At 38.3% G+C, this 15,759-nt stretch overlaps 1 protein-coding gene across 1 annotated transcript in view; it reads left to right on the forward strand.

Annotated features, from left to right (window-relative positions):
- The first annotated feature begins 129 nt into the window (after positions 1-129).
- Positions 130-15,759, forward strand: part of SERPINI1 (serpin family I member 1) — a 35,015-nt gene continuing 19,385 nt past the window's right edge. Inside the window, exons 1-3 of the mRNA XM_075202083.1 lie at positions 130-236; positions 11,673-11,935; positions 12,684-12,914. Of these exons, the coding sequence (XP_075058184.1) occupies positions 11,686-11,935; positions 12,684-12,914 (481 nt within the window). The 5' untranslated portion in view covers positions 130-236; positions 11,673-11,685. The remainder of the gene's footprint in view (positions 237-11,672; positions 11,936-12,683; positions 12,915-15,759) is intronic.

A 15,759-nucleotide genomic window follows, 5' to 3' on the forward strand; every position in this document is an offset into this window, starting at 1 on the left:
ACATTTTCCGAAGTGCTTTGCGGCACTGAGGCTCAATCATAACAAACATACCGCTTGTCAAATAGCGAGCGGAAGCAGGGTGGTGGTGTTATCCAATCAGTGGTGGGGAGGTGGGCGGCCGCTAGGTGATTGGTCAGTGGCTGACAACATGCGGGCTCTGTCAGTAGAACTGTGTTGGAGCATATAGGCTGAGCCTGCAGTCAGCTGGAGGAGGCGCAGCATCAGAGGGAGCCGAGGTGTGTACCGTGGTGTGAGAGCAGGGAGACTCCGGAGTGATGGTGGCTGACAGCCGCGGGGTTATGTAATGTGTGCGGGACACCTAGATCATTATCTGCACCGTACCTTGTGTTACCTGTCCCTCTACCTCAGACACTGCTGGCTGCGCAGCATGGCTGTCTCTGCTGTGGTCTCCATGGTAATCGCATAGCAGGGAGGCAGGTTATGTAGGGTGTGTATATATGTAATAATATATATACATACACACCATTCAATGAATGAATTCACATAAAATCCGTTAAAGCAAAAAGTCAGGTCAGCCAAAAAGTACATTGCCGGCACTGACCCAGGTAGCACATTCATGACTTATGTAGTGGCGCAGTTGTATGGGAGTAATATGATGTTACAGTATGTGATAGTGTGGTTCAGGCTATGCTTTATACAGTGTATTAAATAGGTTTATGCTACAAAATACATTTTGTTTTGTTAAAGGCAAACACAGACTGACTTGAGCTATTCTAGGTGTTGCAGTTATGTGTACGACTAATACGTGTATTTAAATGTTTCTTTCTGTCCAGGTGTAGTAGATTTTCTTGAAAAACAAGCCTGCAACCTAATACCCCAGTATGAAATATTTGCGTCCCATTTCTGTCTTGCTTCAATGTACATATTGAACTTGTTTGCAAGTCATGAAGTTTATTTTCTGTTTTTCTTTAATTTATTTTGATCAAAACAAGTCTTGTACCATAACAAACACAATTTGTGTTTATTATAAATTCTGTAGAATGTGGTGAAATGTTTGTTTTGGCTTACAGAAAAGCTAAAGGAAATTTGATTGGATTAAATCCCAACATGCTTAATGTGACAGTCATTTGGCTTAGTTGAATTTCTATTTCATGTGTGTACTTATGGCCTTTATATTGGGATTTTTTTTGTTTGGTTTGTAGAGTTGTTTAGTTATTTTAGAAATTGGCAAAAATCCTATAGAGTAGACTGTAAACTTTTTAGCAGGGCCCTCTTCCCTAATTGTTGATCTGTATTACCCAGTATTGTTTTATTACTGTGTTTGTTCCCAATTGTAATGCGATACAGAATATGCTGCAGTTATATAAATGTTGATGAAGGGTCCTTAGTGTCACAAAACCTTGCAGTGTTGATTAAGTGATTTATCATCATTTATATACATCTGTTACTAATTTATCTACGTTTTTGTTGTTTTTCCTCTCCGAAATTAGTACTGCTGTACTGGAAAATGCAGTAATATTCTCCAAATGCATGGAATCAATTTCACTTGGCATGTTTCTGTGTGCCTATATAATAAATGTATATCAATTTTTACAAAACTGCAATTTTCCTAATAATTTTATCATGCAACAAAGGTCTAAACATCCTTGAAAGGTTATTTAGAACACAAGGGTATTGTTGCAGATTAGATTTAACTTTTGTACATTACAGCCGATCATGTAAAGTGGCCCTGCTCTGATGCTTTTCATACACCATACTTTTCAATTCCTTCATCACCTTTTCATAGCTGGAGGCTTTGGAAGCACAACTGATATAAAAAACTGGCTCCTAACCAAGATTTAATGTTGCAGTAAAGGAGGCATTTTACATATCCTGATGTTTTTTTTTTCTTCTTGCAGTTCCGTACTGTCATATCTAATAAATTGAATGCTACCCAGACGTAGCTGAATAATGCAGTTTTCCTAAACAATTCTACATGTGCTGTGTGCATTCAGACAAGTGACAACTTTCTTCAACTCTTTTGCTATTGCAATTGTAATGTTTTTTTCACACCTACATTTCTAATTTTTATGCACATATATAAAGTTAGAGTTTTAACAAATGGCAGTAACTTTTTATTTTTTTATTTCATATCAGAATATTTTTAGGCAGTGATTGTCATTCACTATTACTCTTGGATATTAGTGGTTTGGTGGAGAAAAAGCTCCTTAAGCAAATAATCTTAAATTGCATTTTTACATTTCATTCTGAAAAGAGTTGCTTTGTATTTGTTGTCAGGACTAGGAAAAATGATGTACAGTGGGATTTTGGTATGGCGTAGATATGGTACTCTAATTACCTTATGCTCTTTATTCATCTCTGTACACCTGCTTGTTAAAGGCACGAGAAACACTTAGTATTACAAGCAACTCAGTTTAATGCAGATACACACAATATTTATGACCTTCCTGTTTGTAATCAAAATAACGGAATGCTTTATGAAAAATGTGATTTCAGTTTGTTTTTTTTTTTAGTCTAAATTTCTTTTAGAACTTAAACATTTAGGGCCTGAGTCATTAAGGAGAGAAAATCATGAAAAAAAGGAGTCCCTTTTGTACCTGGGCAAAACCATGTTGCATTGGAGGGGGAGGTAAATTTAAAATGTGATGGCAGATTTATAGTTGGGGTAGGGCATTTCCTTGATCAACTTTAAATTTGAGTGTCAAAATAAAGCCTTCAAGTATGTGTATTCTAGATGGAAAAACAGCCAGTATTTAACTTATGTGCAAAATAAAAAATGAACTTGCACCCCTTGCATTGTAACATAGTTTGTCCAGGAGAAAAACATACTTTTTTGCTTTGCTCTCCTTAATGACTCGGGTCCTTAGTAGGTAAGGTTTTAGTCTACTTTGCGGATGTCTGGACTAACTTTGAATTAGTTAATTATTTATATTCTGTTTTGAAAATCAGGGTTTGTGCTATTACATTTGTTAAAACTTAATTTAGAGATGCACTTACATGCAAATTCCATTTTCTCTATGCCCTATTCTTATAGCTTAACACATTATGTACTTTTAGTTTGGTATGCGCTATATTTGGAAAGGTAACTGCAATTCATGTTAGCATTACATTGTCTTATTGCTAATTATTTTGATTTTTAACAGTGTTTTTTTATACTATCTTGTAAAATAATGTTCACTTCAACCTGTGGTTACTTCTACAGGAGACTGTTAACATGTCTTACTGTATATATGGTGAAATGTTATAACAAACTATTGAAATGCTAATCAGGTCTGTACCAATACTACAGCACACAAACTCATTCACACCATCTGCTTTGTCTGCAAGAGGGTATGACATATTGAGTAATTACAGTTGTACTGGATAGAAGAGTTTTTACACTGCTTGAAGGTAGTTTACAGATGTACATTGTGCTGCCCTTTGTGTGAATGGCACATACCTGTCAATTAATTTAATGTTGCTAATTGAATGAAAAATGATAACAACAAAACAGAATATCAGTTGGTTATGGAAGTTCTAATTGTGTAAATGTTTATTTATAAAAGTGATTACTCTGTTTTGCATGGCTAATGTGATACATAAATTTCATGAAGAGTGAAGTCAGAAGTTAACTTGGCCCAAGTATGAAACTGGGCCTCTGTTTGCCTCTCCAGCAGAGATGAGAAGTTTCAAAACCCTGTGGAACATTTTGCCGTGCTGTGTTGCATTGATTCAAAGTGAAAGTAGATTGTGCTTACTAGTGCCAAATTGGTTTTCACATCAGAACAAGCTGTGTATGTTGGGAATTTGGGATTAGAAGATATCTGTCTTGGCTAGGTGATAGAGACTGGAGAAAAGGCTGCAAACTAACCTGATCCATTATTATCCTTACCACCACCATCACCCCAGCATTGTCATTAATGAAGATAAAACCTTGCAGTTTGTCATTAAATAAATTAAATAGATAAAAATACAGAGTAGTTTGTGTTGTTCAGTGTAAGAATTCCTAAATAAATCCAATTTTATTCCATAATGTTTTCCATTATAATGTGATCAATTTAAAGGTGTGTTTTTTGTTTCGTTTTTTTAAAAAACTGTTTATTATAATGTTGATTTGTAAGGTGGCACAATACTCTGCAGTGTAGGACAGTAGAAAAACAGGGACGTCCAAGATGGTCATAAAAGCAGAGGGCACACAGGGCTATGCTCACAAAGGAGCTTGCAGTTTCATGGCACAAGGGGAGCAAGTCTGTCTTTTTGTTCAGATTGGAACAATTGAGGGCATACCAGTGTGAGTATTAAGATATAGGGACCTGCGCATGAACACTTACATTTTACATTCTACAGGGGATGTTTGGGAGTAGAAGTTTGAGAGTGTGATTAAAAAAAAAAAGGGAAGGTGGTGGTAGTGTGTGGGTGTGGGGGTTAAGCTGTGTTCTGGTAGGCTTTCGTGAATAGGTGAGTCTTTAAGGAGCATAGGAGGCTAGAAGAAAGGACAGCGTTGCAGAGTCCAGTGGAGTGAAGGGAGCGCAGTATAAAGGGTGTTAGTCAGTGACAAGTGCCGCAAAGATGTCCAGAAGGATAAGCTGAAGAGCTTCTCTTCCAATGCTTTTCTAAATAAGGACTTGGCAGTACTTGCTGTGTGCTGAAAATATAATCTGATTGATGGTGAACAAGCACCTTCCCACATACTACCCCAGGTGTAGTCCAAAAATTGATTTATATAGATAGCAGCAGAAAAATGAAGACCGTCAATCAGTGCAATTTCTGAAGGAGTATGGCTCTGATCTCGTGTGTCATGGTCAAGCTTTAAAAAAAAAAAAAAAAAAAAAATACTTTGAGTAGTCTATTCAAAAAAAAATTAAAGTGGGAGGCACATATAGAAACCATTGTAATTCCTACACTGTTCACCTGATTTAGTTGTAAATACCCTCAAATTAAAGCTGCAAGTCTGCAGTTAAAGCACATCTTGTTTGTTTCATTTCAAATCCATTGTGGTGGTGTATAGAGCCCAAAATATGAGAATTGTGTCTGTCCCAATATTTATGGACTTGACTGTATATATAATCTCTATCACTGCTGGTTCGTTTTGGTAAAGGCCTCTTTGTGTGTTCTTCCAGTGGCCATCTTCTTTGACCTTAGCCCAGTTCTATCATGGCCTTTACACAATTTGTTAATGCTTGGAACAGCTTAGAGACACTCTGTACCTTGTCGGTCATCTGGAATTAATCACTAATTATGTGATTGAACTGGTGGCCTGGTAGAGTCACTAGAAGGCACTTGTCTTGTTTATTCTCAAGCACTCCAGCATAGTTTCCTCCATTACCACAATTTTATAACTACCAAAACCAATGGCACTTCCACCATCATCATCAATCCCATAGCCATTGTTGTGTTGCAAAGTAGTTAAATTTATCAGTGTGGAATTATTTTATGCATAATAGTCTCCTTCGCAGTAACTGCACTGGTAGCTGTCTCCAAAGGGCGCGGTATATGTTTTGATTGATACTTCCCATGTGCAAAAAGAAATAAAATAACAAGTACTAGTAATATTATCATGCACCATATCAAGATTTTACCCTCTGTATTTATTACTCTTGCAATGCTTTGATGTGCTAGTCCCAACTTTACTCCATCCTAGTAACCCTAACACCACACAGCAGAATAAATTGACCTCTCTGTTTTATTTATAAACTATGAATTCCACTTAATACAAATTTCTAACTCGTGCGTATAGAGACTGCTGAATGGCAAAGCAAAGGTGGAACTGCTGCAATTTCGTTTGTCTCCTCTCTCCAGCACCAACTCCCTTCAACATTGCTCAGCGTCATACATAAATAGGATTGAGATGCAAGAGGGTGGTGGAGCTTGAGAGACACTGCTCTGCCCTGCAGCAACTGACATATTCATCAATTTTCACTTGGTGCTGGGTAGCACATCACAGCCCTTAGTTCTCTATTAGTGCAAAGAGCTAGGACACAGTACTTAGAGTCAGAGTTTTGCAATGTGTGTGTGTTAATAACTTAGGGATGCTCTCCTAGCAGAGCAGTGAAGTTTGACGTGTGTCTATAAAGGGTTGTGCTCCTTTTAAAATTAACAATGTGACCACCATGTGGCCTGAAGTCTGCACAGACCATAAAATGCAAACCATACTGGAACCCAAATAAGCCACAACTGAGGTATGAACCCATTCTCACTTTTATCCTGCAAAAGTTGCATAATCGAAACCTAATGAAAACACAAAGGTGAAATAAAAATAAATGGAATAAATAAAGCATTCAATTAATCGCTTACAATTATACTTGTGTTCTATTTGTGCAGCTAAAATTTCTTACACAGCCTTAGACTTAAGCTGCCCATACATACAGAACTACTCTAAGTGTGTCCAATTAGCACACTTGTTTCTTCCAGTTTGTCTTCTTGCCAAAACACATTATCTAAAATACGTAATTCTGTTCCATAAGTAGGTAAAATTTGGAGTTTTATTATTTCTCTAGGGCTGGCAATACATGGGACAAAATAGTTGCTCATCTGTTATACTGTATACCAGAACTGATTTAAAGTCCAGAGGTGTTTTTTGTTGTGTGTTTTGTTTAGAGTGCGCCCATAACTCCATGGATTCCCATTGTTTGCTTAAATGTCACATATACAAATATTCACTTATGTGCAATCCATTGTCATACTAGCATTTTATTCCTAATCAAGACTAAGGGCAAGAAATCAATTCCGGACATTCTAATTGTTACAATGGCAGGAACTTGCTTTCTTTTTAAGTTTCAGTAGTAATTAGAAAAGCTTATAATGATCTATTAACTTTATTTAACATTTCACTATTGGTGATTGCAAAAGTGAAGGGGTTTTACTGCTCCCTCAATTTTGTGACATCCAGCCAGCCTAAAATCTAAGGGCTTGTCAAACACTAGGTAGGAAAGACCTTCAACTTGTTTTTGTGTTCAAAGTTTGTGCACATCTTGTTCAAAGTGCTTTAATAGTGTACTTAAGAACACATCTCAAAATTTGCCTGCAGTGTTCAATGTGGTCAAATGCACTCTGGCAAGTGCTTAGCAAATGTTAAATGAGCATTCCCACATAACTTTAATGTATTGTAATGCTCAACGAACTGAACACTGCAGGCAACATCTAAATTGAGGCAAAGTGTATGCTTGTCAGAAAGTGTATGTGTATAGGTCCATTCAGATTACATTATTTTTCGGACTATTGGCATCTTGGCATGTTTTTAGTACACTTATTTAAATGCTTTTAAATAACACCTGTGTCTACAATGCCTCTGGGTTATGGTTACTGAGCTAGATTACAAGAACGTTTGCTTTCCCAGCCGCTAATATTAAAATGCTCAGTAGTTTACTGTGAAGTATAAAAGTAAAACCTTGTTCTCATCATACACCCGCTGTGGTGTGTTTCTTTAGTAGAAATTGCTTTCTGGTACGAAATTTCTTCCTTTCCCCACATGTTGAGAAACCATGAGAGAAAAAAAGGCGGGAAATATTGTGTATACTGTGTAGAGATGGTCACTGACCCCCGTGTTTTGGTTTTGGATTCGGTTTTGGATCTGGATTACCGTCGTGTTTTGGTTTTGGTTTTGGTTTTGCAAAACCGCCATTGCGTGTTTTGGTTTTGGTTTTGGTTTTGTTTGGTTTTGTTTTGCTATTTTGTTGGAAAATACATGTTTTTGTGCCTAAAATAACCCAATTTAGTGCTCCAACTGTTTTAGAGATAAGTAATCTAATTGTTGAGGTAATAAATCATCCAAAAAAACTGTTTAATTCTTTGTTGGTAGGCCTTCATTTATTCTACACACAAAACAGATTGTCTTCCTCTCCATCTATGCATATTGGCAATGCAGCCATCGTCTTTGAATGTATATTACACCCTACACTTATAGTTAAATAGGTAAAGAAATGGAAAAAGACAGTTTGCTTTCTGTCTCTATAGGCCCCCTCCACTTTTTTAAAAAAACAAAAAATTCAGCCATTATAGACTGTACAATATTAATTGACATGGAGAAAGCCAGTTTGGTTTCTGTCTCTCTAGGCCCCCCTCCACTTGTATAAAATACCAAAAAATCCAGCCGTTATAGACTGTACAATATTAATTGACATGGAGAAAGCCAGTTTGGTTTCTGTCTCTCTAGGCCCCCCTCCACTTGTATAAAATACTAATAAATTCAGCCGTTATATACTGTACAATATAAATTGAAATGGACAAAGGCAGTTTGGTATCTGTCTGCATCAGATCCTCTCTCCACTAGGAGTAAAATAGAAAACTATTCAGCCGTTATATAATCTAGAATATAAATAGAAATTGAGAAAGGCAATTTGGTATCTGTCTGCATCATAATCATCAACATCATCATTAGCGCCCTCGTCGCCTACACAAATCTCCCCCTCATCCTCTTCTAATTCCAAAGTGGCATCCTCAATTTGGGTATCACCGGCTACACTCGGGCTATTAAGGCACACATCAGCAGAATGCTCACGATTAGACATCCCACTGTTGGATGGACTCTCCACAGGGATTGTTGTCATTTGTGAATCAGAGCAAATATTCTCCTGTAACGCCTCACTGTTATCTTGCAGCTCGGCTTTGACGCGTAACAGTAGTTGTGCACCAATTGTAGGCTTGGTAACTTTTTGGGATCTGCCACTAATAGCCAAAGGTGAAGGCCTCATTCTCTCTTTGCCACTGCGTGTGTAGAATGGCATGCTTGCAATTTTTTTTCTATCGTCACTTAACTTTTGCTCAGTTACACTTCTTTTTCGCTTCAATACAGTAAATTTTTTTGGGGTTTTTGTTTTTTGCACTAATTTGAAAACACTCTGTTGTTTGACATCGCCTTGGCCAGATGACGTACTGGGAACACTAACATCAGGACTGGTGACAGAACCTGGTTGCTCATTTAGATCATATGTGGACTGCTTTGAATCCATTCTGAGCGCAAACCACTGAGGAGTGCTAAAAATTATTGAGTAGATACTGCTGACAGATATGACTTTTGACAGCCAGAAATATTAATGCACAATTAGGGAGGACACCCCAAAAACACTGAGGAGTGCTAAAAATTATTGAGTAGATACTGCTGACAGATATGACTTTTGACAGCCAGAAATATTAATGCACAATTAGAGAGGACACCCCAAAAACACTGAGGAGTGCTTAAAATTATTGAGTAGATACTGCTGACAGATATGACTTTTGACAGCCAGAAATATTAATGCACAATTAGAGAGGACACCCCAAAAACACTGAGGAGTGCTAACATTTATTGAGTAGATACTGCTGACAGATATGACTTTTGACAGCCAGAAATATTAATGCACAATTAGAGAGGACACCCCAAAAACACTGAGGAGTGCTAACATTTATTGAGTAGATACTGCTGACAGATATGACTTTTGACAGCCAGAAATATTAATGCACAATTAGAGAGGACACCCCAAAAACACTGAGGAGTGCTTAAAATTATTGAGTAGATACTGCTGACAGATATGACTTTTGACAGCCAGAAATATTAATGCACAATTAGAGAGGACACCCCAAAAACACTGAGGAGTGCTAAAAATTATTGAGTAGATACTGCTGACAGATATGACTTTTGACAGCCAGAAATATTAATGCACAATTAGAGAGGACACCCCAAAAACACTGAGGAGTGCTAACATTTATTGAGTAGATACTGCTGACAGATATGACTTTTGACAGCCAGAAATATTAATGCACAATTAGAGAGGACACCCCAAAAACACTGAGGAGTGCTTAAAATTATTGAGTAGATACTGCTGACAGATATGACTTTTGACAGCCAGAAATATTAATGCACAATTAGAGAGGACACCCCAAAAACACTGAGGAGTGCTAACATTTATTGAGTAGATACTGCTGACAGATATGACTTTTGACAGCCAGAAATATTAATGCACAATTAGAGAGGACACCCCAAAAACACTGAGGAGTGCTAACATTTATTGAGTAGATACTGCTGACAGATATGACTTTTGACAGCCAGAAATATTAATGCACAATTATGGGGGACAACCCAAAAGCGCTGGGGAGTGCCAAATATGAAGAAAAAATAATAAACCTCTATCCTCCTCTCTGCACTAGCGATTTTGGTTAGAGCAATTGCAAGAACAATATTGTATTCTTTCTCTGTCCCTGCTCTAATTAGCCTATGACTACACCCTGCTCTCTCCCTCTGTCAAATGGCGATGGATTGCTGTGGAGGCGTGTATTTATAAAGTTGAAGTATCGCGAGAACCGAGTCCCGAGATCCGACGACGTCACAATGACGTTCGGCCTCGATTTGGATTCGGAATTGGCGGGAGAGTACCGAGCTGCTCAGCTCGGTACTCGGATACCCAAAGTTCGGGTGGGTTCGGTTCTCGGAGAACCGGACCCGCCCATCTCTAATACTGTGTGATAATATTGGATATTTAGAAAGGGTTGATGTGCGTTCTCAATGTGGAAGATAGAACCCCAAATCACAAAATAAAAGAAGAAAACCACAGGTCACAAAATTGGATAGGATTAAATAAATTGTGAATACATCACCTTGTGGGTACATTGGGAAAGTCCCAATATATCTTCAGTTTTATTTGGCAAAATAAAATTGAAAAGGTGTCTGTGGAGGAGGACAGTTGGATAAATATAAGTAAGCCTGTCTGTAAATATTAAAAACATAAATTAGTGCAGTATCTTCTTTAAAAATGTTATCATTTTTAATCAGACTGGTGCAAGAAACCATTAGACGAATATCTGACTTCAATGGGGTCTTGTATATTGGGCCAGTTTCATACATCCTGAACCTTCAAATGGACACGTAACTTTATTTTATTTTTTTCTTTATAAATATGAATTTACAGACGCACACGTAACTTGGCAGACTTTTATGACCGTATGTATCTGAAAGAGATTACTTTGCAGCTACAAATGTCACACAACACGTAACCATGTCATAAAAAGGTTGGTAGCTATTGTGGCTTTATAGCCACTGAGTGTGTTCATATGCAGATCAGTGCCAAAAGAGGGAAAAAGTAGAAGAAATGTATGACAAGGAAACAATCAGAAATGGCTGTCATAAAGATCAGCATTCCCTGTCACAACTACACTCTTTATGAAGGCATTTGTTTGCTTTCTGTGAGTGTACAAAATTGCGTATCTAGTACTGCAGAGCAGTGGTGGGCAACAGGTGGTGCGTGGATGACCAATGGCATGTGGCCCCCATGCTGACTGCTCTCCATCTTATCAGAACTAGAGCAAGCCGACTTCCACGTCACGTGGCCTCCTCTACACAGTACAGGAATGTCACCCAGCATACATGGAGGAGAAGGGAGTGCACGGTGCTCTCACTTTCCTCTGTGCGGCTCAGTTGAAGGCTGGAGGGCTGCACCTACTGCTCTCCATCTCTTTTATGTTGCCCCCTCACTGCTCTAGAGTGTAAATAGCACTTCCCTTGCCATGAAGCTCATGCCATTTTTAGGGGGCAGTCTCAGTGTGTTTTCAGTCTACGGCTTGCTCCTGACACCATCTGAACTGAATATGTTAAAATACACTATTGTGTTCAAATCTAATCTTAGCAGCTAAGTGCTATGTTGCTGTCAATCTCCACTCACATTTTCTGGCTCCACTAGTGTCTGATCTTCTGTAATGTATGTGTGTCCGTATCCTTGTTCTGCACATGTAATTCCATTCTTTGTCCTTTTTTGTCTTTTTAGACTACTTTCAATTATGCTTCTCTTGGGCTTCCTGTCATTAATCGCTGTGCAGGCAGCAGTGCTGGGTACCAACGTCCATGAAGACACCATCACGGAGTTCTCGGTCAAGGTTTACCATGAGCTGAGAGCCACAAAGGAAGATGAGAACATCTTGTTCTCTCCTCTGAGCATTGCTATTGCGGTAGGAATGGTGGAGCTAGGTGCTCGTGGATCCAGTCTTAAAGAGATTCGACATGCACTGGGATACGATAAACTGAAGAACGGTACATTTACAATGAGATGCAGATAAGATTGTAAATTTTCTGTCACGTCTCCTCTTTCTTCCCACACAACATAAGCATATTAAAGATGCACCTTGTGGAACTGTTTAAACTATATCCTGTAATGTGGTTTGAGGGTACAAGAGCCTTGCCTTATTGTACTTTCCCCATGCATACAATGTTTAGAGAAATTTGCTGCTGAAAAATTCTTCATCTATTCATTACATTGTAAGCTTTAGTTATATTGAAAAGGATTTCTCTGCGTGGGTCTTTCTAGGGGCTGTGTATTCATGATGTTCTTATTCTTCCCCCAAATTATACAAAACTAATGGTGCTGAACAGTACAACAGCTCTTTGTCTAACAAACATATTCGATATTTCACAATGTGGGCAGATATCTAGGTATACATAGGCTATAGCTGCACAGAAATGACATGATGCCGTAGATGCTTGGCTGGGAGAAATTTATAGAACTTCAATATGGTGTTGCTTTGTTAGGACAGGTGTAATAATGTCGTCTTAAAATGTGTAAATGGGAAGTACATAAAATAGATGCATTGGTCAGGGCATGACAGGGCCACTTCAGTTCAGTACAGGTATCTCTATCTTGGTAAGACAGACCTGCTTAGTATGTCTTTTATAAACCATCCAGTATGCTTTATCTATGCAGACTGCCACTAGGGTTTAATTTGCCAGTGTTGCCGTACGCTCTTCTAATATAGACTCATTTATTTTTCTCTCTTCTCCCAAGGTGAAGAATATTCTCTCTTAAAAGATCTTTCCAGCATGATGACAGCCCAAGAAAGACATTATGTGCTCAGCATTGCAAACTCCCTTTATTTACAGAATGGATTTCATATCAGTGACAAGTTCATCCAGTTAATGAAAAAATACTTCAAGGCAGAAGTAGAAAATGTAGACTTCAGTCAAGGTTCAACTGTAGCAAATCACATCAATTCGTGGGTGGAAAATCACACTAATAGTATGTTATCAGACTCTTACTTATTTGGGTCTTTTTTCATTAACACATTTACAGCAACTTTTATATCCAGCTGTCAATGTGAACTTTGCAGTGTTTTGTTATGTTGGTTTTCTTATTGTGGTGTTTTGTTTTGTTTTTTTTTTTTTAAATTGTATTTTTGTGAGACATAACCATGTTTTCTGTTCATCTGCCTCTCTTTTTGGCCTTATTCAAATGTGAAAAATATTCATTTTGGTGCCAGAGACCTATCTTTTTTTTGTTCCCTTTAAAACATCCATTTAAAGCGAATAGGGAAAGTGTCTGGCTACCAATCTCCTGTACTGCATACTTGACACTCTTCTGAGTCCTTTTCAGCCCAGGATTAATGACATTATCTCCAGAAGCAGCGAGACCACAAACGTGGTTTTTTCGATATAATTAGGGATTACCACCCACTGAGCCACATTGGTGACATAGATAAGGAACTGGTGGGTAAGTGGTTAACACTCATCTGTCACCCTGACGGAAGTGTATTTCAGATAAATTCCTTAGAGGAAGAGGCCTTGGCGTGTTGAGATGGAGATGTAGGCCGGTGAATAGACTGTACAAGTCAGGGAATCTGATCAATTCTGCGGTACATAGGGATAAAAGTTTAAAATAACTTCTTCTGGAAAAAAAATATTAAGGAGTCAATATTTGATCACTGCTGTTCATAGTGAAAGAGATAGAGAAAAGTATTGAGTAAGAGGATTGATTACACAGTGGACAACAAAGTTTGTTAGAGCGACTAACACAGTGGGCTTAATGAGAAACTAAGATTTCCTTACAGGGTATGTTTCCTAGTCCTATTTATAAATGTGAAAGTTTGTCAGGTTTTTTTTAATTATAAAGTTAATGGCAAGTTTCCGTCAGAGATTCCAACAGTTGTTTGTGCTTCTGTCTAGCTGCAAAGATTACTAAACTCTCAAGAATATCTGTCTGCAAAGCCTGTGGGAAAGAGACTTATTATGCAATGAGGTTTTGAATATAAACTGCAGTGTTTCTACCTTACCTGTGGGTGAACTCGCTACCATTCTATGTGTCTCATTGTAATAGTTTCTGCATTTTTAGCTTTGTTCCTGATAGCCCACCCTTCGCCAATCATTTTTCAGCTGCTAGACATATGTGCATATACTTATTAGAGATGCTCGGTTCCTTGGGAACCGAACACACCCGAACTTAGGGGATCCGAGCACCGAGCCGACTCTGCTCGGTGCTTTTTCGGAATCGAAAACGAGGCAAAATGTCATTGTGGCGTCGCTGGATCTCGCAAGTTTTAGAATCTATAAATACCGCCCTCCACGGCAATCTAGCGCCATTTGAGAGAGGGATATAGAATTGAAAGAGGAGGGTGGTAGCAGTGTTCAACAAAGTAATCGGTGACATTCAGGAGAGGTCCATTACTAAATCTCATTGCAGAAAAATAGAAATAATAGTGCTTACAGGGTTGATGTAATTCTGCAGTCCAATTCTACTTTGTTATATAGGTAACACACAAAAAGGAGAGCTGTGTTTGTAATTCTCATTGCAGAAAAATACAAATACAACTACTAGTCCTTGCAGGATTTTCTTCTAAATTTGCACAAAAAAGCGTACGGTGTTATCAAAATGGATTCACAGCAGTACACAGAAGAGCAGGAGCACCAAGCAGCTGCTGCCACCAGTCTTGATGATAGTAATCCCTGTATGTCATCTGGTAAAGCCTATATAAAAGTACATAGTGTTTTTAAGTCAGGGAAACAAAAATGTAAAAAAACACCTTTTACCTTTGGTCAAGAATTTTTTTTTTGCCTGAATTACAGCTCTATCTGCAGAAAAAAATAAAATTGCCAACATGCCATTCTACACACGCAGTGGCAAAGAAAGAATGAGGCCTTCGCCTTTCTCTGAGTGTGAGATCTGAAGCTGTTACTGAGGCATCTTCTTGTAAGGTCAGTCGTGACCAAGCAAGACCTTGTCATTCGGACTCAAAAGTGGTGCCCAATTACTTTTATGTGTAAAAGCCGAGCTGAAAAAAAACAGTAAGGCATTAGAGGAAAATGTATGTTCAGATTCAGAAATGACACAAATCCCTGAGGAGAGTCCATACACGAGTGTAATCGTGACCATTCTGATAGTGTACCCATAAAGAAGGTCCCTTTCAGCATTTCTGCTGATGTGTGCCTGAACAGCCCGAGTGTAGCCGGTGATACACCAATTGAGGATGCCACTTTGGAATTGCAACAGGATGAGGGGGATATTTGTGTAGCTGACGAGGGCGCTAATGAGGATGATGACGACAACATCTTGCCACAGTAGAGTTAATCAACAGCAATGTTACCTTAGCTGGCTTAAAGCCATTGTTACATTGTTTTGTGGGGGCCCAAACAAACCAAGCACTTCAGCCACAAAAGTGGCACTTTTGTGGCTGAAGTGCTTGGTTTGTTAAAGTGTGCATGTCCTTTTTAAGATCCAACATGTGGGTGGGAGGGCCCAAGGACAATTCCATCTTGCACCACTTTTCTTTTCTGCCACTGCTGTGTGTCAATGTGTCCTAGATGTGGTGTGCAGTGTGTTTGAGTCATTGCTCTGTCACTTAGCCATGTCGCTGCAGTCTTTGTTTGAAAGTGTATGAAAATAATAATGTGAGGTGGTTAAATATTGATCGCAAGTGACTTGACATTAGTGTTATTGAGGTTAATAATAATGTAGGATCAAAAAAAAGAACAAAAATTATGTGATTATAGCATATTTTAGAAATTTTTCTAAAAAAATACAGATCCAAAACACACAAGGGCGGTTTTTTCCAAAACCAAAACACGAAGCTAATCCAGATCCAAAACCATTT

This window comes from Mixophyes fleayi, chromosome 3 (genome assembly GCF_038048845.1).
Source record: "Mixophyes fleayi isolate aMixFle1 chromosome 3, aMixFle1.hap1, whole genome shotgun sequence".
Taxonomy (NCBI): Eukaryota; Metazoa; Chordata; class Amphibia; order Anura; family Limnodynastidae; genus Mixophyes; species Mixophyes fleayi.